The sequence below is a fragment of the Octopus sinensis genome, linkage group LG28, assembly GCF_006345805.1.
Source record: "Octopus sinensis linkage group LG28, ASM634580v1, whole genome shotgun sequence".
NCBI classification, from domain to species: Eukaryota; Metazoa; Mollusca; class Cephalopoda; order Octopoda; family Octopodidae; genus Octopus; species Octopus sinensis.
Window position 1 is genome coordinate 1864604 of NC_043024.1, and position 25971 is coordinate 1890574.

At 41.9% G+C, this 25971-nt stretch overlaps 1 protein-coding gene across 1 annotated transcript; it reads right to left on the bottom strand.

The window, feature by feature from the left end:
* Positions 1-1890: 1890 nt before the first annotated feature.
* On the bottom strand, positions 1891-25471 carry LOC115225837 (integrator complex subunit 4). Its single transcript, XM_029796821.2, has 19 exons — positions 25389-25471; positions 24254-24563; positions 23473-23579; positions 21197-21367; positions 20875-21014; positions 19987-20107; positions 19511-19582; positions 17423-17597; positions 16369-16574; positions 14923-15065; positions 13707-13822; positions 12601-12734; positions 9944-10095; positions 9100-9193; positions 7328-7399; positions 5392-5579; positions 4465-4762; positions 3567-3687; positions 1891-2165 (listed from the first exon to the last, which is right to left on the bottom strand). Exons 1-19 carry the CDS (start codon positions 25440-25442, stop codon positions 2020-2022), a joined length of 2820 nt encoding a protein of 939 aa, XP_029652681.1. The 5' UTR covers positions 25443-25471; the 3' UTR covers positions 1891-2019.
* Between the last annotated feature and the right edge of the window lie 500 nt (positions 25472-25971).

A 25971-nucleotide genomic window follows, 5' to 3' on the forward strand; every position in this document is an offset into this window, starting at 1 on the left:
GAATATAATCAACTTACCTCTTCCCTGCAAATTTCAGGTCTTGTGTTTCCAGCAGAAAGAATTATTTGGAATTTTTATTCATTATTTTTTTGTGTTGAGATCTCAAAGACGTGGTCGTATATTTTTACTATGGCAATGACGGGTAGGTGTGAGAGGCTGAATATGGCCAGTTGGGACATCAAACAAGTATGAAGTGAGGGCCAGATGTGGCTGGTTTCAATGCTAAAAGGTTAAGAAGGTTGTTTGCCAACTTCATGGTCTTGGGTTCAATCTCACTGTGTGGTACCTTGCACAAGTGACTTCCTTACAATAAACTGTTCTTTTGTTCGACTCAGCCATGCAGCTGCGGCCATGCTGGAGCTTGCACACTCAAGGATGTAATTACTTTATTTGTGAAATACTTTTGAAAATCTTTTCGCAGGATTATTTCCCTATTTTCCCCACACCGCCTGACTTCATTAAATGCATAATTTTTAATATTAGTTATATGTGTTTGGTGACATACATTATGATTACTCTCTCTCTTTTACTTGTTTCAGTCATTTGACTGCGGCCATGCTGGAACACCGCCTTTAGTCGAGCAAATCGACCCCGGGACTTATTCTTTGTAAGCCCAGTACTTATTCTATTGGTTTCTTTTGCTGAACCGCTAAGTGACAGGGACGTAAACACACCAGCATCGGTTGTCAAGCAATGCTAGGGGAACAAACACAGACACACACACACATACATATATATATATATATATATATATATATATATATATACATATATACGACAGGCTTCTTTCAGTTTCCGTCTACCAAATCCACTCACAAGGCATTGGTCGGCCCGGGGCTATAGCAGAAGACACTTGCCCAAGATGCCACGCAACAGGACTGAACCCGGAACCATGTGGTTGGTTAGCAAGCTACTTACCACACAGCCACTCCTGTTTTTAACATTTTATCAAGATAATTGCAATTTATACCATTTAACATATACAACCTTCTTACCACACAGCCACACCTGTGCCTAACGACACACACAAACCCTGGAAGGATGAAAGGCAAAGGTGACATGGATAGGATTTGAACTTGTAAAATAACAACCACAACTAATTAAGATTGATGGAAAAATGGTTTTTAATCAATGAACAGAAATAATGGAACAATGACAAGATGTTGGTTTTGGTAGACTTAGGCACACACACACACTCACCTCTCCCATTCACTCCCACAGACACTTTTTCTCTCTCACACACACACACACACATATACATTATATATATATATACACATGTATATATATACATACATATATATATATGTATGTATGTGCATATAGGTGGAAATATTTATGTATATGTGTGCTTGTATATATATATATATATACATACACATACATATATATATGTGTGTGGGTATATAATATATATATATATATATATATATATAATATATATATATATATATATATACATACACACATATATATGTGTGTGGCTGTATATATACATATATATATATATATATATATATACACACACACACAACACACACATATACATTATATATATATACACATGTATATATATACATACATATATATATGTATGTATGTGCATATAGGTGGAAATATTTATGTATATGTGTGCTTGTATATATATATATATATACACACACACACACATACATATATATGTGTGTGGGTATATATTATATATATATATATATATATAATATATATATATATATATATACATACACACATATATATATGTGTGTGGCTGTATATATACATATATATATATATATATATATACACACACACACACACACACACATATATGTATTTGTATATTATCAACATCATTATCATTTAATGATCTGTGTGTATATATACATGCTGATATATATATATATATATACATATACATATATATATACATATACACATACACGCATGCACACACACACACACACACACATACACACACATAGGAGTCCATGTGTGTGCAGAAGAGAGCATGCATCTGGGCTAACATTTGATGGGTTTCGTAGCGACAAGTACTGTGACCGGTTTCGACAGCTGCAGCGTGAAAAGTCCTGATTTGTTGCTGCTGGAAATGGGTTGGTAACCAGGTTCGGTGCACAAGACCAGGGACACTTCCACGTGGCATGGTTCTAGAATGGCAGAAATAAGAAATGGTTAAAGCAACCAACACAACAACAACAACAACAACCACCACCATCACCTGACGTTCTTCCTGTCACCAACTTTCACTCGTTTCCATGCAAAGTAATACACTTGCATGTGTAAACTTACACAAAGGCGTAGGAGTGGCCGTGTGGTAAGTAGCTTGCTTACCAACCACATGATTCCGAGTTCAGTCCCACTGCGTGGCACCTTGGGTAAGTGTCTTCTGCTATAGCCTCGGGCCGACCAAAGCCTTGTGTGTGGATTTGGTAGATGGAAACTGAAAGAAGCCCGTCATCTATATGTATATATATATGTGTGCGTGTCTGTGTTTGTCCCCCTAGCATTGCTTGACAACCGATGATGGTGTGTTTACGTCCCCGTCACTTAGTGGTTCGGCAAAAGAGACTGATAAAATAAGTACTAGGCTTACAAAGAATAAGTCTTGGGGTCGATTTGCTCGACTAAAAGGTGGTGCTCCAGCATGGCCACAGTCAAATGACTGAAACAAGTAAAAGAGTAAAGATATAAGCATATGCACGTGTGGTTTGGCATGCATAGCACCATCCAAGCGTGATCGTTGCCAGAGCAACTATCTGGCCTCCGTGCCAGTGACACATAAAAGGCACCATTCAAGTGTGATCATTACCAGCGTCGCCTTACTGGCACCTGTGCTGGTGGCACGTGAAAAAAACATTTGAGCGAGGTCATTGCCAGTACCGCCTGACTGGCCTCCATGCCGGTGGCATGTAAAAGCATCCACTACACTCACGGAGTGGTTGGCGTTAGGAAGGGCATCCAGCTGTAGAAACGTTGCCAGATCAGATTGGAGCCTGGTGCAGCCTTCTGGCTTCCCAGACCCTGGTCTAACCATCCAACCTGTGCCAACATGGAAAATGGACGTTAAACCATGATGATGATGATGATAATACATGCTCTTACAAGACCCGCATTAGACTCCTAACTCGTATCATTATTGAACCGAGAGTTCAACTACAGCATGTTTGATTGAGTGGAGGAACCAGAAAATCGTGGAATCGCAGGAAATTGTTGAGGAGTTGTTACGTTGTTGGCAGAATTCAGTCTGTGTCTTCCCCGTTTGTAGTATTGTATATCCCATTGTTATGGTGTAGGATACAAAAGTGACATACAGTAATCTCATTACAAAAAAAATGGTTTCACCACACTCTACTTTACAACAGAATGGTCAGTGGAAAGAAAGGCATCCAAAAATGGACAGTTACACCAACAAAAATGACCATCCAACCCTAATTAAACTTATAAGGAAACACGGATGTAAAATTGTGAAATAAATGGAAAATGGAAACATGAAGAATATAAAAAAACAGAAAGTAATGAGATGAGAGTTGAGAGAATAAGTGTCTTACCGGACCAGAGTCTGTGGGAGAGGATGACATTCGTGACAAGATTGTAACGAAGGGGACCAAGTTTACGGAAATCATTGAAGTTCAGTTTTACTAATTGGGTCTCCAGGTCTGGATATTTCACCTGAAATTAAGCAATTAGGATAAAGAGTAAAAGAAGAGGAAAATAAAAGAAATGAAAAATATATATATATATAATATATATATATATCACTATATCTCTCTCTGTATGTATATGTATATATATATATATATACACACGATATAGTGTATATTTAAACACATGAGGAATCCACTTATAGGAATTCAATACGCTAGAAAGAACAGCTAGGTTCTATAACCACAAAAATTAGGGATAAAATTCGACAGGAATGAATGAGATGAAAAATAAAAACATTTTACCATCTAGTTTCCTGGACCAATTCATTTCTGATTTTAGTTTAGTAAGTAAAGGAACTCGCCAGGTGCAGGACCACCTAGGTTTAAACATATACACACAGGGCGATCAAACTGCTTGCCTCATATTTATACGTCCTAACTTTTTAGGACGTATAAATACAGGGCAATAAAAAAATGCCAACTTTTAAAACCGAAAATTATCCCCCCCAAAAATGTATATATATATATATATATATTCATCATCATCAGATGTTAAACGACAATGATGATGATGATATACATATACATACAAAGAGAGATATAGAGATACTTTTACATGGAGTATAAAAGGGGCCGATAGAATAAGTACTAGGCTAACAAAGAATAAATCCTGGGGTTAATTTTATTAATTAAATCCTCCAAGACGGTGCTCCAGCATGGCCGCAGTCAAATGACTGAAACAAGTAAAAGAATAAAAAAAACAACAGAACAAGCGAAGCCAGTCAAGAGAATAGGGTCTTACCAAAGCACGGATACACGAAACATCCTGTATGTTGTTGATGCTGGCATGCAGGGGCAGCGCAGCAGTGAGGCCAGCGGTAAACTTGAGGGGGTTATCTGAGGTCTTGGTTGGCTCGTGGATGATGACTTCGACCTTGCACAAGCGGTTCGATATGTGCAGCGCTTGTGGTTGCATTAGCGACATGTCGTTCTGCACCAGTTTGTGCAGCACGACTGGCTTCACGTCTTCGACACCGTCCAGCTTGCTGAATAGCTCCGACAGGAAACGGTCCAGTGTTGCATCGTTGATGGTGAGGAACCTGAAGAAGAAAACAGGGGTTTCAGGGAAATTGCGGTTGTGGTCAGTCTCAAGCTAAGTGAAATCATAGCCATGGTCCGTTCTGGTGACACATGAAAGGCACCTGTGCCAGTGACACATGAAAGGCACCCGTACCAGTGGCACATTACAGGCACCTGTGCTGGTGACATGTAAGAGGCACCTGTGCTGGTGACATGTAAGAGGCACCTGTGCCAGTGATACGTAACAGGCATTCATGCCTGTGATATGTTAAAGGCACCTGAGTCAGCGACACGTTAAAGGCACCCGTGCCAGTGACACATTAAAGGCACCTGTGCTGGAGACACATAAGAGGCACCTGTGCCAGCGACATGTTACAGGTACCCATACCAGTGACACATAAAAGGCATCAACACTGGCGGCACATGAGAGGCACCCATACTGGTAATATGTAAAAGACACCCATGCCAGTGACACATAAAAATCACCTGTGCTAGTGAATGCATATAATTGTGATGTGTGAAGAGTCGTTAACAACCACCGTCGTTAACACTTGTTAACGACTCTTCACACATCACCATCATATGCATTCACTCATGCACGTCCATGCATAGACATTGTCATGCATCATTGTCGTTGCTTTTGACTTACTTTTGTACATGCTGCATCATCTGCAGGAAGTTACGACACGCTTGGCTGCTCTCTGCTTCGTCACACCTGCACAACACCAGAGTCAGCATCACGGCCGATGCCTTGAGTCGAGTCTGGTGCACGAGACTCAGTTCGCTGACGCCAACACCCAGGAACAGCTTCTCCAGTTCTTCCGTCATCAGCAGAACCTGAAGAAGAACAACAAAAACAAAAATATCATCATCATCACCGCTGCCACCACCACCATCATCATCATCATCGTTTTAACATGCGCTTTTTCATGCTTCGACGGGTTGGACGGATTTATTTGAGGTCGATTTTCTATGGTTGGATTCCGTCCCTGTCACCAACTTGGTTGAAAATTGACAGCAAGATGAACTGTTACAGATCTCGTTATCCTAAAGAGTGTCTCCAATGTGGACTTGTATTCCCACCAAAATTCCAAAGATGAACTCTATTAGTCCTGGGTAAGCCTTTAAACTGCAGCAGGGAGTGGGGCCTTGGTACAGGAGTCCCATACTCTCTTTTACTTGTTTCAGTCATTTGACTGTGGCCACGCTGGAGCACCGCCTTTAGTCAAGCAAATCGACCCCGTGACTTATGCTTTGTAAGCCCAGTACTTATTCTATCGGTCTCTTTTGCCGAACTGCTAAGTGACGGGGACGTAAACACACCAGCATCGGTTGTCAAGCAATGCTAGGGGGACAAACACAGACACACAAACACACACATATATATATACATATATACGACAGGCTTCTTTCAGTTTCCGTCTACCAAATCCACTCACAAGGCTTTTGTCGGCCCAAGGCCATAGTAGCAGACACTTGCCCAAGGTGCCACGCAGTGGGACTGAACCCGGAACCATGTGGTTGGTTAGCAAGCTACTTACCACACAGCCACTCCTGCGCCTCTGATTTATATATATATATATAAATAAATTTAAAATGAGGGTGAGAAATTAGATATTAATTTAATTAACATCGATTTCACACCAGTGGTCTAGCATATAGATATATATATACCTTCAGTATATATACATATATATATGTATATACATATGCAACAGGCTTCTAACAGTTTCCATCTACCAAATCTGCTTACAAGGCTTTGGCTGAGCTGGGACAATTGAAAAAGACATTTGCCCAAGCTACCTTGCAGTGGGACTGAACTCAAGACCAAATGGTTGAGAAGCAAGCTTCATAACCACACAGCCATGCCTGTGTCTGTATACATGCATAGATGCGCACATACACACCTATATACACACACACATAGACACATATATTATACATACATGTGTATATATGTATTATGTATATAATGGGCTTCTTTTAGTTTCCATCAACCACATCCGGTCACAAGGCCTTGGTTTGGCTTCGTGTTGTTGTAGAAGACACATGCAGCGGTAACAACAACAATCAGCTATAACGATGATGATAATGACAATGAGATGACTATAATGATAATAACATCACTACTGCTACTACTGCTGCTGCTGTTGAGCGAAGCGGTCTTCGTCCCAGAGCTCGCAAGATGGGAGAAGTCTGAATCATGGTCCTTTGCTATTCGTAAGACCCGCAGCAAAGAAAGCAGGTCAGCCTCCCCCCCCCCCCCCCGACACCGAGAGCATCGATGGATGGATGAATGCGCATCCAGGCTCGGCGGTTGTGTACGAAGTCGGGGGACAAGAAACAGGAAGAAAGAGTGAGAGAAAGTTGGGGCGAAAGAGTACAACAGGGGTCGCCACCACCCCCTGCCGGAGCCTCGTGGAGCTTTAGGTGTTTTCGCTCAATAGACACACACAACGCCCGGTCTGGGAATCGAAACCACGATCCTCCGACCGTGAGTCCGCTGCCCTAACCACTGGGCCATTGCGCCTCCTTGCTGCTGCTGCTACTGACAACCAAGGGTGGCGGTGGGGACATCAACCTACCTTGTCTAACGAAGACATCAGGGAATCAGAGGTGGACATCTCACAGAAGAAATGGATTGTCTTGGAAACCACCTGCAACAACAACAACAAAACAATAAGTGCTACTAAAATATCAAACAAATAAATTAAAACAAAAATACACTCTGTTCTTTTATAAATAAACTGATATCAAGTCATTGGGCTAGGGCCATGCTGGGGTACTCCTTTCATGCGTGTCAGCATATTATAATTTAACTTTTTTGGCTCAAAAAGCAAAAAGCAAGGCCATGTAGGGGGACATGGAGTTATGTACAGGGTGGTGTTCATGTAAAGAGTTCAGGCCAAGAGAGACTTTGAACCGAGCAGTCGTTGGCATCTTCACCATCTCGTCCGGCAGCTTATTCCACGGAACCGCAACCCGGACAGAGAAAGCCCCTCTCCTTCAATTGAGATGAAATCGTCATAGATAGAGCTTTTCGGAGTGACCCCGCAGCCCACGCTCTGGAGCAGGAGTGAAGAACAGCTCTTTCGAGAGGTTACACTTTCCGCTTATGATGTTGTGAGCATATTTTTTAGCTGATTATCGTCAAGACTCGGCCCTTTGCCTGGTTGTTGCTGGTTTTGTAAAGGATAACATGTTGAGAAAGGTTGACCTTTGCAACAGATGAAAGGAATTAAAATTTAGGGGAAACAAAATAAAAACAAGGATTTGTCTCTCAGTATCTTGCTTTTTTTTATTCTTTCATTTGTTTCAGTCATTTGACTGCGGCCATGCTGGAGCACCACCTTAAAGGGTTTTAGTTGAACAAATTGACCCCAGGACTTATTCTTTGTAAGTTTAGTACTTATCCTTATCCTAGTACTTATAGGCACAGGAGTGTCTGTGTGGTAAGTAGCTTGCTAACCAACCACATGGTTCCGGGTTCAGTCCCACTGAGCGGCATCTTGGGTAAGTGTCTTCTGCTATAGCACTGGGCCGACCAATGCCTTGTGAGTGGATTTGGTAGACGGAAACTGAAAGAAGCCTGTCATATATATGTATATGTATATATGTGTGTATATGTTTGTCCCCCCAACATCGCTTGACAACTGATGCTGGTGTGTTTACACCACCGTAGCTTAGCAGTTCGGCAAAAAATACCGATAGAATAAGTACTAGGCTTACAAAGAATAAGTCCTGTGGTCGATTTGCTCGACTAAAGGCGGTGCTCCAGCATGGCCGCAGTTAAATGACTGAAACAAGTAAAAGAGTAAAAAGAAAGAGTATCCTATTGGTCTCATATGCTCAACCATTAAGTTACAAGGACATAAACACATCAACACACACACATATATAAAGTAGAAGGAATAGCTAAGATTTTTTGACTGCTATTTCTAAACTTCGGTATGTGGTGAAGCAAATTGTTGCTGAACCCTAATTATAAAGTATGTATATATGTACGTATATACGATAGGCTTCTTTCAGTTTCCGTCTACCAAATCCATTCACAAGGCTTTGGTCGACCTGAGGCCATAGTAGAAGACACTTGCCCAAGGTGCCACGCAGTGGGACTGAACCCAGAACCATGTGGTTCTTACCACTCAGCCACTCCTGCACCTATTTTCAAAATAAAATTTCAAATAAAATATTGAAAATACTGAAAATAAAAACAAAAGTTATTTCCATAATCAATATTAAAAAAAAACTATAAAAAAAAGCAATTAAAAATTTGTCTGAACATGAAATGTTTTCTCCAAAAAAATTCCCCAGGTAAGGGGTTAAAACATTAATTAAGTGTTGCGTTTTAACCTACCTGACTCAGCATCAACTGACACTGCACAAATTTGTGCATAAATTCTGCAGAATCTGAGAATTTGGTGCCAAGTTTAGAGACATGATCCAGATCTCTGAAAAAGAGAATGGTAGATGTATAGGTTATAGCATGGAGTGGTAGTGGTGGTGTGGAACATAGTGGCAGTAGGGTGTGTGCCGTACTACACCACATGCATGGTGGTGTAGTATGGCATTCAGCGATGTGTGGTGAATGGTGGCGTGATGTGTAGTGGCGGTAGTGTGTGGTGGTGAAACAGCGGTGGTGGTGATGGTGTGAGGCGTAGCGTGGAATGGTAATGGTGAGTTGTTGTTGTTGTGAAGCAACAAGGTGGGTAAGGGTGATTAGGTGATGGTCTAGGGCTTAAGGGCGGGAGACCCCAGACCTTGGGAAAAAAAAATTTTGGTCATCTTGTTGTAGTCGGGGGCTCTTTGTTGACACCCGACACCACTGGGAGGTGGCCCCTCGAAGTCGCTGGAAATGGAGATCTCCAGGTCCAAATTCTTGGACGGCAATGGTGAGTTGTGGTGTTTTAGGTATGTGTGTGTAGTAGTAGTAGTAGTGGTGGTTATTGTGGTGGTGGTAGTAGTGGAAGTGGTGTAGTGGAGTGGTAGTAGATGTGGTAGTGGTGTTTATGTAGTGGAGGTGTTTTCAGGTGGTGTCATTTTGCGGTGGTGTAGAGTCTGTCAATGTGATATGTAGTGGTGCTGGTGGTGAACTGCAGTGTTTAGGCGAGTGCACCGTAGTGGTGGTGGTGGTGTATGTAAAGGTGATGCTTCGTTGCCTTGTTGCTAGGCAACACAGGTTTGTTCGCTCGTTAACTTACTTCAAGGTCATCTTCAACAGATTCTGTGCCACGCTGTCCTCCAATCGACTGAGGGTCTCCAAACGAGCCGAGGTCTGATTAAAGAACGTCGTCATATCTTCGGTTGCATCTGACGATACTTCCGATTCCACGACAAACTGACTGCTGGGATGCTGCAAAGGAACAAGAGACCGATAGGATAAGTACTGAGCTTACAAAGAATAAGTCCTGCGGTCGATTTGCTCGACTAAAGGCGGTGCTCCAGCATGGCCGCAGTCAAATGCCTGAAACAAGTAAAAGAGTAAAAAGAGAGGGTATCCTATTGGACTCATATGCTTAACCATTAAGTTACAAGGACATAAACACACCAACACACATATATATATATGTATATACGACAGGCTTCTTTCAGTTTCCGTCTACCAAATCCACTCACAAGGCTTTGGTCGACCTGAGGCTATAGTAGAAAACACTTGCCTAGGTGCTTGTCCCTCGCCTCCATGAGACCCAACATTCAAAGATCCTGTTACCGGCCACAGCCACAATTATAATTTTACAAGTGCCGTTCACATGACACTGCCAACAGCCATGACTAGGATTCCACTTAACCTCACAAGTCTTCTCAAGCACGGCTTCTCACCAAACGTCTCGGACACCTGTCATCGACTCTGTGAGACCCATCATTCGAAGATCATGCTTCACCACCTCATCCCATAACTATAATGACGCCAGACGTATTCACTGAACATTGGCAAAAGGGTGGGAATACAAGACACAGCGTTGAAGACCAACACCAAAATACTTAAACATTTTTTCACGCTGAGAGTTGCTGAAGCATGGAACAAACTGCCAGCATCAGTTGTTAGTTGTCGGAGCACTGCATCCTTCAAAACTTCCATGCTTCCTGAGATTCGCCAACACTACACCTGATCTTCTCCCCTCCATACACACGCAAGCATGGAACAAACTGCCAGCATCAGTTGTTAGTTGTCGGAGCACTGCATCCTTCAAAACTTCCATGCTTCCTGAGATTCGCCAACACTACACCTGATCTTCTCCCCTCCATACACACGCAAGCATGGAACAAACTGCCAGCATCAGTTGTTAGTTGTCAGAGCACTGCATCCTTCAAAACTTCCATGCTTCCTGAGATTCGCCAACACTACACCTGATTTTCTCCCCTCCATACACACGCAAGCATGGAACAAACTGCCAGCATCAGTTGTTAGTTGTCGGAGCACTGCATCCTTCAAAACTTCCATGCTTCCTGAGATTCGCCAACACTACACCTGATTTTCTCCCCTCCATACACACGCAAGCATGGAACAAACTGCCAGCATCAGTTGTTAGTTGTCGGAGCACTGCATCCTTCAAAACTTCCATGCTTCCTGAGATTCGCCACACTACACCTGATCTTCTCCCCTCCATACACACGCAAGCATGGAACAAACTGCCAGCATCAGTTGTTAGTTGTCGGAGCACTGCATCCTTCAAAACTTCCATGCTTTCTGAGATTCGCCAACACTCCACCTGATTTCCTCCCCTCCATACAAATGCAAGCATGTATCTGACTCATACACTGTTCACTTCCCAGACATTTGTACATTACTGTATATACTTTATACACACTTTTGACAAGCTGTGGTGCACCTGAGCACTGTATACAATAATTTCATTATTATTATTATTAAAATAATTAAATTTTCTTTTGGAAACATTTTTTTCACTCTAAGAGTTGCTGAAGCATGGAACAAACTGCCAGCATCAGTTGTTAGTTGTCGGAGCACTGCATCCTTCAAAACTTCCATGCTTCCTGAGATTCACCAACACTCCACCTGATTTTCTCCCCTTCATACACACACAAGCATGTGTCTGACTCATACACTGTTCACTTCCCAGACATTTGTACATTACTGCATATGCTTTATATGCACTTTTGACAAGTTGTGGTGCACCTGAGCACTGTATACAATAATTTCATTATATATATGTCATCCTGGGTCTACCTCTTCCACAAGTTCCCTCCAGAGTTAAGAGATTGGCACTTCTTTACACAGCTGTTCTCATTGGAAAAAATGTTGGAATCAATTATCAATGGCATTTCTTCCAGCCATTAAACCATTCTTCTATCATTTTCAATGGGGTTTTTTTCCCTAAATTTTTAACTTCAGTAATGAACCCTTTAGCATTTAAACCAGCCATATCCGGCCAAAATATTCCACACGTTTTATGTTCAAACTGGACAGATCTAGCCCCTCACACCAACCCGACAATGTCATTCTAAAAATTAACAGTTGCCTCATCAAAAATCTCAAATCTACAAAATAAAACAGATTAATTAAAAACAATGAGGATAAATAAGGATTACCTATTTCTTTACTACCCACAAGGGGTTAAACACAGAGGGGACAAACAAGGACAGACAAACGGATTAAGTCGATTACATCGACCCCAGTGCGTAACTGATACTTAATTTATCGACCCTGAAAGGATGAAAGGCAAAGTCGACCTCGGCGGAATTTGAACTCACAACGTAACGCAGACGAAATACCGCTAAGCATTTCGCCTGGCGTGCTAACGTTTCTGCCATCTCGTCGCCTTGATAAATAACGATTACCTTTGACAGAATAATGCGAGTGTTAAAGGGTTAATTAAGGTTGGTAAATGAGTTTACTCACTGATAATGGGGCCACGAGATCTGGGATGCTCTTTCGTAGATAACTATAATGACGCCAGACGTATTCACTGAACATTGGCAAAAGGGTCGGAATACGAGCCGCAGCGTTGAAGACCAGCACCAAAATACTCAAATCTTTCAGAATAGGAATTAAGGAATTTACATGTGATACAGGCTGGAAGACAAACAGACACAAGCGTATCACACACACACACACCATCGTTTAACGTCCGCTTTTCAAGCTAGCATGGGTTGGACGATTTTGACTGAGGGCTGGCAAACCAGATGGCTGCACCAGGCTCCAATCTTGATCTGGCAGAGTTTCTACAGCTGGATGCCCTTCCTAATGCCAACCACTCCGAGAGTGTAGAACCAGATGGCTGCACCAGGTTCCAATCTTGATCTGGCAGAGTTTCTACAGCTGGATGCCCTTCCTAATGCCAACCACTCCGAGAGTGTAGTGGGTGTTTTTTACGTGCCACTGGCACGGGGGCCAGTCAGCCGGTGCTAGCAATGACCTCGCTCGAATCTTACAAGGTGTCAGGGTGAAAATTGGGTAGTGGTGGTGGTGGTGATGAAGAAGAGGAAGGGTGGCTGGGTAGAGTGTATCAAGAGTGTAAGGGATGGTTAGAGATGATCTTAACAAGTGGGAAAGGGAGAAGATTCGACTGTTGCTGTTGTTTGACCCCCAAGTCAGCCCTAATTAAGTAAACCTGTGACAAAAGGTGTTCCATCCATGCCCTTCCTTTATATCTAAGACATGTCATCGAACTTGTCCTTTTTGTTTAACCCTTTAGTGTTTAAACTGGCCATATCCGGCCCAAATATTCTACATGTTTTATATTCAAACTGGCCAGGTCTGACCTCTCACACCTAACCTACAATGTCATTCTAAAAATAAACAATCACATCATTGAAACCTCAAAGCTATGAGATAATGCATGACTAATTAAAAACAATTTCAGTGAAAAAGTATTACATTTAACGAGCAATCTGAACACTAAAGGGTTAAAAATAGTAGGGTGTGCTTTCCAAGTCAACTGGGCTGTTATTTCTAGCATGTTGAGTGACAACGTAAAGCCAACACAGGTGACAAACGAAGGATACAAGCTGGATCTTCAATATCTGGCTCAGGTGTGCTGAAATAAGGTTGAATGCACAAAAGGTCAGGTGCAAGAGACAGGGTCAAGTTTGGTACGTTCTCGCCAAGCTTCTTCATACACCTGTTACAATAACAAAAACCATAAATTGATTACAGGTGTGACATAGTTACATAGGGCTAAGAGTTAAATTAATTACATATAGGTGTGACATATATATATTAATTACATACAGGTGGTGCCCCAGCATGGCCGCGGCCCTTGGGCTAAAACATTTTAAGGATTTAAGGATTTTTAAGGTGTGACATATATATATATATATTCTTTTCTACTCTAGGTACAAGGCCCAAAATTTTGGGGGAGAGGAGCCAGTCTTGGGGAAATTTCGAACCTGGGTTCTCATTCATGAGGCATTTTTCAATGTTATTATTATCATTGTTATTATTAGTATTATTATTATTATTATTATTGTTGTTGTTGTTGTTGTTGTTGTTGTTCAGGTCACTGCTTGGAATCGAACCTGGAATCTTGGGGTTAGCAGCCCGCAACTCTTAACCACTACACTATATTCCCGTGGGCATATAATAATGGTTTCAAATTTTGGCACAAGGCCAGTAATTGGTTTTTTGTGTGGGGTCGGGTAAGTTGATTACATCGACCCTGGTGTTCAACAGGTCCTTCCTGATAAGACAAATGGCAAGGCCAGCTTCGGCAGAATATAAAGATGGACAAGTGGCTGTGTGTTAAGTAGATTGTTTACCAACCACATGGTTCCGGGTTCAGTCCCACTGCATGGCACCTTGGGCAAGTGTCCACTACTATAGCCTCGGGCCGACCAAAGCCTTGTGAGTGGATTTGGTAGACGGAAACTGAAAGAAGCCCGTCGTATATATATATGTATATATATGTATGTGCGTGTGTGTTTGTGTGTCTGTGTTTGTCCCCCTAGCATTGCTTGACAACCGATGCTGGTGTGTTTATGTCCCCGTTACTTAGCGGTTCAGCAAAAGAGACCGATAGAATAAGTACTGGGCTTACAAAAGAATAAGTCCCGGGGTCGAGTTGCTTGATTAAAGGCGGTGCTCCAGCATGGCCGCAGTGAAATGACTGAAACAAGTAAAAGAGAAAAGAGAAAAGAGTAAGCATTTTGCCTGGCGCTGTTAAGATTCTGCCAGCTTGCTGTCTTCATAAATGATGAAGGAAGAGTTCCTTCTCAGACTTACTTCCAAATTGAAACCTTGTCCTGAGGATAACGCTTCAGGTTCTCCAGCAGCTCCATGACGCAGTTGTTGAGGCAGGAACTGGTTGCCAACTTCATGTGACCCAACATTTCGCGGAGGGACTCACGGATTGTCCCTGAGAAATCCTGCACGGAAGAAGAACAGAGAGTGAAAGAGAGAGAGATATAAACAGAGAGAGAGAGAGTGAGAGAGATGGTGAGGGAGGGAGACAGGCAGGCAGAGAGAGGGAGGGAGAGAAATGTAAATTGAGAAAGAAAGAGAGAGAGAGAGAGAAATATAAATTGAGAGAAAGGGAGAGAGAAAGAGAGAGAGAAATATAAATTGAGAGAAAGGGAGAGAGAAAGAGAGAGAGAAAGAGAGGTAGAGATATAAATTGAGAAAGACAGAGAGAGAGAAACAAAGAAATAGAGAAAAATGAATTGAGAGAGGGAGAGAGAGAAATATAAATTGAGAGAGAGAGAGAGAACATCATAAGAATTGAGTGACCCCACCACCCCAGAGAGCAATCACAAAAATAATAAAAAGCTTGAGAGTCTTGAATATTGGGACTGCCTTAAAACATTATCGTTTAATGTTCATTTTCCATTCTGGCATGGTTGGACAGTTTGACAGGAGCCAGCCAGGTAGGAGACTACATATCAGGCTTCTGGATCTATTTCGGCATGGTTTTTACAGCTGGCTGCCCTTCCCTAACACCAACCACCCTGCAGAGTGGACCGAGTGCTTTCTACATGGCACCAGCACAGGCGTGGTCAGTGTTGGCATGGTTTTTACAGCTAGCTGCCCTTCCCTAACACCAACCACCCTGCAGAGTGGACCAAGTGCTTTCTACATGGCACCAGCACAGGCGTGGTCAGTGTTGGCATGGTTTTTACAGCTGGATGCCCTTCCAAATGCCAACCACTTCACAGTGTGGACTGAATGCTTCCTTTTTTTAAGTGTCACCAGTACCGGCAGGGTAACTTGCAAGACAATGATAATTCCACTTATTTCTTTATTGCCCACAAGGGGCTAAACATAGAAGGGGACAAACAAGGACAGACAAAGGGATTTAAGTCGATTACATCAACCCCAGTGTATAACTGGTACTTAATTTATCGACCCCGAAAGGATGAAAGGCAAAGTCGACCTCAACGGAATTTGAACTCAGAACGTAAAGACAGACGAAATACCTATTTCTTTACTACCCACAAGGGGCTAAACACAGACGGGACAAACAAGGACAGACAAACGGATTAAGTCGATTACATCGATCCCCAGTGTATAACTGGTACTTAATTTATCAACCCTGAAAGGATGAAAGGCAAAGTCGACCTCGGTGGAATTTGAACTCAGAACGTAACGACAGACAAAATAACGCTAAGTATTTCGCCCGGCGTGCTAACATTTCTGCCAGCTCCCTCTGCCTTAAATGGTAATTCCACTTACCTGCAAAACTCCGAGGATGATGTCCAGCTGGTCCTCCCTCAGTTCCAAGTGTGCGCTGACCTTGCGGATGCTGTTGATGGCGTTTAGACGCACGCTCTCGATCTCATCGTTGAACATGTCGATGATGCAGTCCTGGGAGAGACGGGCGAAGGATGGAGAGTTCACAGACAACTCACACAGAGAGTCCAGTGCAGCATTGCGGACCTCTGTCAATGTGGTGGTCATGGAAGTGGCGGCGGCAGTGGTGGTGGTGGTGGAGGGTAGCAGTGGCAGAGCACAAGGGAAGAAACAGAATGTAAATGAATTAGAATACTAGTGGCTGAGAGGGAGGGGAATGTGAAGAGAGGGGTGAGAGGAGAGGGAGAGGGAATTAGGTTACAGGGGATGGAGAGAGGTAGAGAGGGAGAGAGAAGAGCAAGAGAGGAGGAGGAAAGAAAGAGAAGAGCAGGAGAGGAGGGGGAAAGAAAGAGAGAGAGAGAATTAGGTTACAGGGGATGGGGAGAGGTAGAGAGAAAGAGGGAGTAGTAGAGGAAAAGAAAGAGATGGGGATGGAAGAGAAAGGGAGGGGTGGCATGAGGTGGATATTATCATTTTGTGATGTTTACGATGATGATAGTGATGGTTGTGGTGATAAAGGCAGCTGTAGCAGTGGGGGGGGGGTAGTGGTGGTGGTGCTAATAGTGATGATGTTGGTGATGATGATTGTGATGGCGCTAGTGGTGATGGCAGTTGCATGTGATCATGGTATTTAGGGGGAGATTGTCATGGTGGGAACAGTAATGATGATGGCGATGGTGGTTGTGACGATGTTTATGATGATGATGATGACAATAGTGATAGTTGCGAGTATGATGATGGTGATGTTGGCGACGATGATGACAATGATGATGAGGAGGAGGATGAGGAGGATGGTGGTGGTTGTGATGTTGTTGATGATGATGATGACAATAGTAGTCGTATGATGATGGTAGTGATGATGACGATGATGATTGTGTTAGTAATGACAATGATGACGATGATGATGTTGATGATGATGATGCAGAGCCTCACTTACCAAGGTACTCGTCCTCCAGCCCATGGACGAAGGCTCCACAGGCACCGCTGTTCATCAGACTGATGTTGTCCGGGTCCAGTGCCTCTTTCGGGGCATCGTCAGCCCAAATTTTCCCCGTTGACCACTCACCAGACATGTAGTTCTCTCGGGCCCGTTCATGAGCCGTACGCTTGCGCTGCAAACACAATTTCAGAGGTGTGAGCCATGGATGGCAACATTAACGACATAAGATATTCTTCTGTTTTACCCGTTTCCATTGACACCCTGCAGTGATGCTGTGTCATGGCCATGAAGCGTTTAATTAAATATATCAACTCTAGTACATATTTTTACATCCCTGGTATTCATTTTATTGATCTCTACCTATTTCTTTACTACCCACAAGGGGCTAAACACAGAGAGGACAAACAAGGACAGACAAACGGATTAAGTCAATTATATCGACCCCAGTGCGTAACTGGTACTTATTTAATCGACCCCCGAAAGGATAGCGGCAGACGAAATACCTATTTCTTTACTACCCACAAGGGGCTAAACACAGAGAGGACAAACAAGGACAGACAAAGGGATTAATTTGATTATATCGACCGCAGTGCGTAACTGGTACTTATTTAATCGACCCCGAAAGGATGAAAGGCAAAGTCGACCTCGGCGGAATTTGAACTCAGAACGTAACGGCAGACGAAATACGGCTACGCATTTCGCCTGGTGTGCTAACGTTTCTGCCAGCTCACCACCCTTATTGATCTCTACCTGCCAGACTGTTAAGTCACTGGACATAAAGAGCATCAGCTTTTTTTCCAAGTGTTGTCATGTAAAGACACGAATTCACCCCCCTCCCATCATCCTCTTCACATCCACATTTCCATACTTGTATGAGTCAGACAGAACCCATTGAGGCGGATTTTCTACAGCTGGATGCCCTTCCTGTAGTCAAACCGCACTTGTTTCCAAATAAGGTAATATTACCCCATAACCAGACACAGTCCTTTTTTTCTCTCGTGAGTGCCTGTGCGGTGACACATAAAAGCATGCAGCTCACTCTGTAAAGGGGTTGGAGGGCATCCAGCAGGAGTGGCTGTGTGGTAGGTAAGTAGCTTGTTTACCAACCACATGGTTCCGGGTTCAGTCTCACTGCGTGGCACCTTGGGCAAGTGTCTTCTACTATGGCCCCGTGTGTGGATTTGGTAGACGGAAACAGAAAGAAGCCCGTCGTATATATATATATATGTGTGTGTGTGTGTGTGTGTATAGGCATAGGAGTGGCTGTGTGGTAAGTAGCTTGCTTACCAACCACCTGGTTCCAGGTTCATTCCCACTGCATGGCACCTTGGGCAAGTGTCTTCTACTATCGCCTCGGGCCGACCAATGCCTTGTGAGTGGATTTGGTAGACGGAAACTGAAAGAAGCCTGTAGTATATATGTATATATATATATATATATATATATATATATATGTATGTGTCTGTGTTTGTCCCCCAAGCATTGCTTGACAACCGATGCTGGTGTGTTTACGTCCCCGTTACTTAGCGGTTCGGCAAAAGTGACCGATAGAATAAGTACTAGGCTTACAAAGAATAAGTCCTGGGGATCGATTTGCTTGACTAAAGGCGGTGCTCCAGCATGGCCGTAGTCAAATGACTGAAACAATTAAAAAGAAAAAAGAAAAAGAAGAAGGACAGAGTGGGACCCGGTGCAGCACCCAGCCTTGGCAGCTCTGGCCAGACTGACCGAAATTGCACCAGCATGGGCAACAGATGTTTGCAATTGTCATACATGTGGGGTTCTTCGTTTCCAATCTTCTGTGAAAACCTATCTGACCATAGGAAAACCTTCTCTTGCTTGAAAGCAAGTAAGGAGTGTTGGTGACAGGAAGGGCACCCAGTTGTAGAAAACCTGCCCCAACAAATTTCGTCTGGCCCATGTGAGCATTGGGAAATGGATGTTGAAACAGTGATGATGATGGCCAGAATCATTATGGGGGTTGCCAAAAAAAGGATGAGTGGAAAGGGGTGGGTTAGATAAATGACCCTTATCTAGGAGTGTAAAAAAGGGGTCATTTGTAAGTGATGGATTGGTTGGACTCACCCTCATGTTTGACATCAGTTTCTTGTCTAAGGTCTGTTCCAAGAATTTGGGACTAACCAGATGAAGTGAACCCTGGAAAATAAATGCAAGAATGGAAATGAACAGAAATGGAAATAAAAGAAAGAAAATAAGGAAAGAATGTGACAAACAAGGCTGACCAAAGATACTTTTCATCTGGTAGATGGAAACTGAAAGAAGCCCATCATATATATGTTTCTTTATTACCCACAAGGGGCTAAACACAGAGAGGACAAACAAGGACAGACAAACGGATTAAGTCGATTACATCGACCCCAGTGCGTAACTGGTACTTAATTTATCGACCCCGAAAGGATGAAAGGCAAAGTCGACCTCGGCGGAATTTGAACTCAGAACGTAACGGCAGACGAAATATGGCTACACATTTTGCCTGGCGTGCTAACAGTTCTGCCAGCTTGCCGCCTTACGATATATGGTACCACAGCAAGAATGCTTACCAAAAGACTTGCTGCTTCCTTGCGAACTTTCATGGAGAAATCGTTGATACTGTTACAGATCTTGACAAAGCCATCATCGACTAAACGAATCTCTTCACAGGTGTCAGTCACAGGAACCGTACTGGGAAAGAAGAAGAATGGATATTATATAAGACATGCTGTAAATAGAAAATGATATAGATTTATTTATATAAATCTTTAGGTAAATATATTCAATAAGAATATTATATATTGAATTTATATTGTATCAAAATATTAATACTATTAAAGTATTTATATATTTAATACGAGCAATATATACATATACTTTTTAATAATATATTATTATTATTAATATAAGGAAATTAATATCCTAACTCATCATAAAGACATACCCGTGTGAAAGAACTTATTGTATTAAAAATACATATAAATAAATAAATAAATATAAAAATATAAATATAATGTATAAAATAAATTTGATAGTTTAAAAGTTTTGAATTAATTATTTAAAGCATTATTTATATATATATATATATATATATATATATATATATCAATATCATACCACACAACCATGCCTGAATAGGTGCAGGCATGGCTGTGTGAGAAGCCCAGTATATATTCTATAAGTCTTTTTTGCTGAACCACTAAGTCACGGGGGCCATAAACATACCAACACTGGGTTTCCTCTGTCAAATTCCCTCACAAGGTATTCGAAAGCCTGGCATTAAAGCAAAAGGCACAAAGCACAGTCTTGCCTGCGTCTATTTGTGAACATAAATGCCAACATCTAAGGCTCCGTACGAACATCAACATCACCTGACCATAACAACCCCACATCCTCCTGGGTTTACACCTTCGTATTTGTGACATACAGTGAAAAGATTTTAGAAACAAGAACCTCACCTCTCAGGGTACAGGTGGCACAGAACCCAAATCAACTTGATAGCTGCCATCCGAACATCTTCATAGTCGTCCTTCAGCGAACGACAACAGTGGTCGTACATGGCCAAGTCCACCTGAATGCCACGTTGATGAAGGTTCAGCTGAAAATAAGAAAGTGAAAACTGTGTGTAATGTATCACAAAACAGTTGATTCTACAGAGAGAGAGAGAGAGAAAAGAAATAGGGGAGAAAAATTGGACAGGGAGAGAAAGAGGGTGGGAGAAAGAGAGAGGTATAGAGCAAGGGAGAGAGTGATTTGAATACCAAATAAAGAGTCACCCACCACAGCATTGAATGCACTCCTGCGCACCCTCGAGTCGATGTCATACATATGGTCGGCCAAAATTTTCTGCAGGGGTTGGTGGCTCCGACTGTGTTGGCAGTCTGTGGTACCAAGTTTACCGAGGAAATCCAGGCAGCTGCTTCTCACCAAATGACTGGAATCGGACAGAAGCTGTAGAGACAAAAACAACGGAGAAACCATGTAATTTCAGTTTGCTTCCCGACCAACTGGTTTCCAGTTCAATCCCATTGCATGGTACCTCGGGGAAACCATTTTCTGCTATTGCCCTGGGGCCAACCAAAGCCTTGTAAGTGGATTTTGTAGATGGAAACTGTAGGGGCCAACTTTGCCTTTCATCCATTTGGGGTGGATAAAATAAGTACCAGTCACGTACTGGGGTCAATGTAATCAACTTATCCACCTTCCCTGAAATTGCTGGCCTTGTCCCCAAATCATAAAGGTTATATATTACAGCGTGTCCCAAAAGTCACTGACGGCTTTCAATTTTTAATAACTTCCTTAACTTTTCAAATAAATGCGTGAAATTTTGATACAATATAAAAGACATAATGGAAATTAATATACGAAAAGTGGAGAGATTGGGCTGATGCTAAAGTCATCATCATCATCATCATCATCGTTTAACGTCCGCTTTCCATGCTAGCATGGGTTGGACGGTTCAACTGGGGTCTGGGAAGCTAGAAGGCTGCACCAGGCCAGTCAGATCTGGCAGTGTTTCTACAGCTGGATGCCCTTCCTAACGCCAACCACTCCGAGAGTGTAGTGGGTGATTTTATGTGCCACCGACACAGGTGCCAGACGAGGCTGGCAGACAGCCACGCTCGGATGGTGTTTTTTATGTGCCACCGACACAGGTGCCAGACGAGGCTGGCAGACGGCCACGCTCGGATGGTGTTTTTTATGTGCCACCGACACAGGTGCCAGACGAGGCTGGCAGACGGCCACGCTCGATGGTGTTTTTTATGTGCCACCGACACAGGTGCCAGACGAGGCTGGCGAACGGCCACGCTCGGATGGTGTTTTTTATGTGCCACTGACACAGGTGCCAGACGAGGCTGGCAGACGGCCACGCTCGGATGGTGTTTTTTATGTGCCACCGACACAGGTGCCAGACGAGGCTGGCGAACGGCCACGATCGGATGGTGTTTGTTACGTGCCCACAGCACGGAGGCCAGTCGATGCAGTACTGGCTACGGCCACGTTCGGATGGTTTCCTTGTGTGCCACCGGCACTGGTACCACAAAGATACAAATTCCATTGATGTTCATCTATTTTGATTTGGTTTGAAAGTGTGCTGTGATTATGGTCTCCATATTGGCGTTAAATGGTGGGATCCTCAAGTGGCCAAAGAAATGGATCTCTTGGTGAAAGTCAGAGGTGAAGATCTTAACAATTTCTGTTACTTTGTGCAAACTATTCTTTCATTCCTTCATACTTTCCTCAAAAGAATATTTCCAAAAGATATTTTAAAATTTAACCATTTTGTTACCATATTTCTGTTGAAATGCATTGTCTTTCTTTCAATTAATTTTGAAAACTAACAACATAGAATTTTCTTATATCTTTATCATTACTTAACTGTGTTTACAGAATGCAACACCACCACATCACATATGAAAAATGGCATCACTTAAATGGCAACCATTTCCGTCCTCGCACGCCCGTGTTCTTTCCAATACTTGCACCATAACACCCTCAAGAGTTTCAGACCCCACTTCTCTGATTTCTCTATTGATGTTCTCCTTCGGTTGCAACAGGGTCTCCAGTTTGTTGATATAAACCCTCTCTTTCAGGTATCCCCACAAGAAAAAATCTGGGCTAGTCATGGGGAACATGAAGGCCACTTGACATTGCCATGGTAACAGATTATTCTCTGTCTCCAAAGCACTGCCATAGCAACTGCATTGTTTCTCTTGCGGTTTGAGCAGTTGATCCATCTTGCTGGAACTCTGTGTGGGGTCTACTTTAAATGGCCAATACATCTCTAATTATGGAGGGAACATGTGGAAGGGAAAGACCCAGGAAGATGTAGGATGAAGTGGTGAGAAAGGATCTTCAGATGTTGGGCCTGAACAGCCCTTCAGCTGATCAGCTCCATGTCAAAACAAACCATCCAACCCATGGTAGCATGAAAAACAGACATTAAATGATGATGATGATGATGGTGGTAAACTGGAGATGTGCTTCTGTGTTGCATAGCAACAGAGGCATCAACATGTAGGATTCCACAGTCAAATGAGAAATGTAAGAATTACCTTAAAGACACTGGACAGTAATTTCTCTTGTACTTCAGTGTTGTGGTACTGGCTTTTACCAACAACAGTCAGTGTGTCGACTAACTGACTGACCACACGATGGGATTCTACAGGGAAAACAGAAATTAATGCTTAAAACATATTACACACACACACACATACAATATATATATAATAATAATAATAATAATAATAATAATTTCAGGGAATATTATTCCAAACTTACAGGGAAAAATTCAATTTAGAAATACTAAATCAATGTTTTATTTAATTTAATCATATTTAATCTTTCTATAATATGTAATTTTCTACATGGTGTAATTTAATTTTTCATTATTGAATTGATAAAAGGTTTTTTTTTTCTAATTTATATATATATATATATATATATATATATAATATATATATATATATATGTATATATATATATACACACACACATATATATATATAATATATATATATATACATACATACATATATATATATATATATATATATATATATGTATACACACACACATATATATATACAATTATGTACGCATGTATAAATGTGTGGCACCCAGGACAACTGTCTTCTATTATAGCCCAAGGTTCCAAACAGTGGGACTGAACCTGGAACCATGTGGTTGGGAAGTTCTGATTTAAAACTTTGATCAGTAAATACTCCAGCCTTTTACCTGCACAATATTTGCACTTTGTAACACGAAAACCACCAGAGAAGGGGATAAGAATTTAAGAACTGAATCAATGTGTATGTTTAAGCAAAAGAAACTCACTTTCAGTTTTAAGGAGAGACAGTATTTCATCAGTGTAAAGGTCATACTTGAAACTGGGGATGTAAGCCAATTCTTTGATAACCATTGCAATCTTGCATCGCACCATCGCTTCCTTCTCTCGCGGGAAATGGTCGAAGAGTTCCCGCAGCACACCAGATAAACTGTCCTCATCAATTGGGAGAGATTCTTCGAATTTCAGTAAGATGTGTAGAACCTCCTGAGAGTTAGTAGCAGACTGTAAGTTGAGCTGGACAGCAGAGCTGACGACTTTCTTAATTAGACGAATCTGTTTCAGAGGCTGTGCTCTTTCCTGAAAACATAACCAAGAAAAAAATATGGTTTACATTTATACAAACATATATATCTCTTGTTATGTGTGTGTGTGTGTGTGTATAAGGCGGCGAGCTGGCAGAATCTTTGGCACGCTGGACAAAATGCTGAGTTCAAATTTTGCCATGGTCAGCTTTACATTTTGGGGTCAATAAAATAAGTACCAGTTAAACACTGGGCTCGATGTAATCAACTCATCCCCTCCCACCAAAATTGCTACGAAACTGGTACTTTATTTATCGACCCCGAAAGGATGAAAGGCAAAGTCGACCTCGGCGGAATTTGAACTCAGAACGTAACGACAGACGAAATACCACTAAGCATTTCGCCTGGTGTGCTAAAGATTCTGCCAGCTCGCCGCCGATACACACACACACATATACATATATAAATCATTTAATAAAGTCTTTATATCATGGTGTGACATTGCATATATAATATACACTTGTAATACAACCGATCTAAGCCGATGCATGTTCATATAATGATCGAGTAATTATTTAATTATGAGATGCATTTCACTGTATCTAAGACTACATCATCCAAACAGTCCTACACGTTTTATCACGGTGGTAGAGTGTGATTTCAGGGAGATTTAGCTGCTATTTCTAACATGAGGCGCAACTACGTCGTGGCTCTTTCGCCGCCCGGAATCGATGTGTCATCCCGTGTGTCTGAGAAGATCTTATAACCCCCTTAAAGGACACAAACCTGGCCAATTTTCAGCGATACTGTATATGAAAAGGACGTATGCTATGCGAACCCATAAGAAACATTGAAGGTTAAGGTGGACGAGAGGAAATACCTGAACAACTTCGCTGTATTCGGCCAAGGCCCGTTTCTTGATCAGGGCTGCCATGTTTACATCAGTTGACGTTTCACAGCAGAAGTTTCGTAAAATAAAAAAGACAAGACAAAAAACAATTCGATATATAAATGTAGTTTCTTACTTAAATATATTTTATCTAAATATTGGATCTTTTCGCTTTGACCGGCAGATTTTTAAAATACTTTCTTTGTAACTGAACACTTTTAAACTTCGTATACTGGTAGAATGTGTTACATGATATATAATTACATATAGAAAATGTATAATTAATATATAATGTATAATTAATATATAATTACATATATAAAATATATAATTAATATTTGGGCGATCTTTCGTCTCTAGTAGACCTTTCCGTCGATTTCCGTAAAAAAAATTTTTTTTTTTTACATATGGGCTTGCGGGAACTTTTGAAGTAATATACATACATATACACATACACAGAGTACAAAATTTCAGTTATCTCTTTCTTTCACACATTACTCTCTCTGTCTCTTCACACACACTAACAGAAGCACTTCACTTACACAACATACTGTCTGTCTCCCACACCCCATCA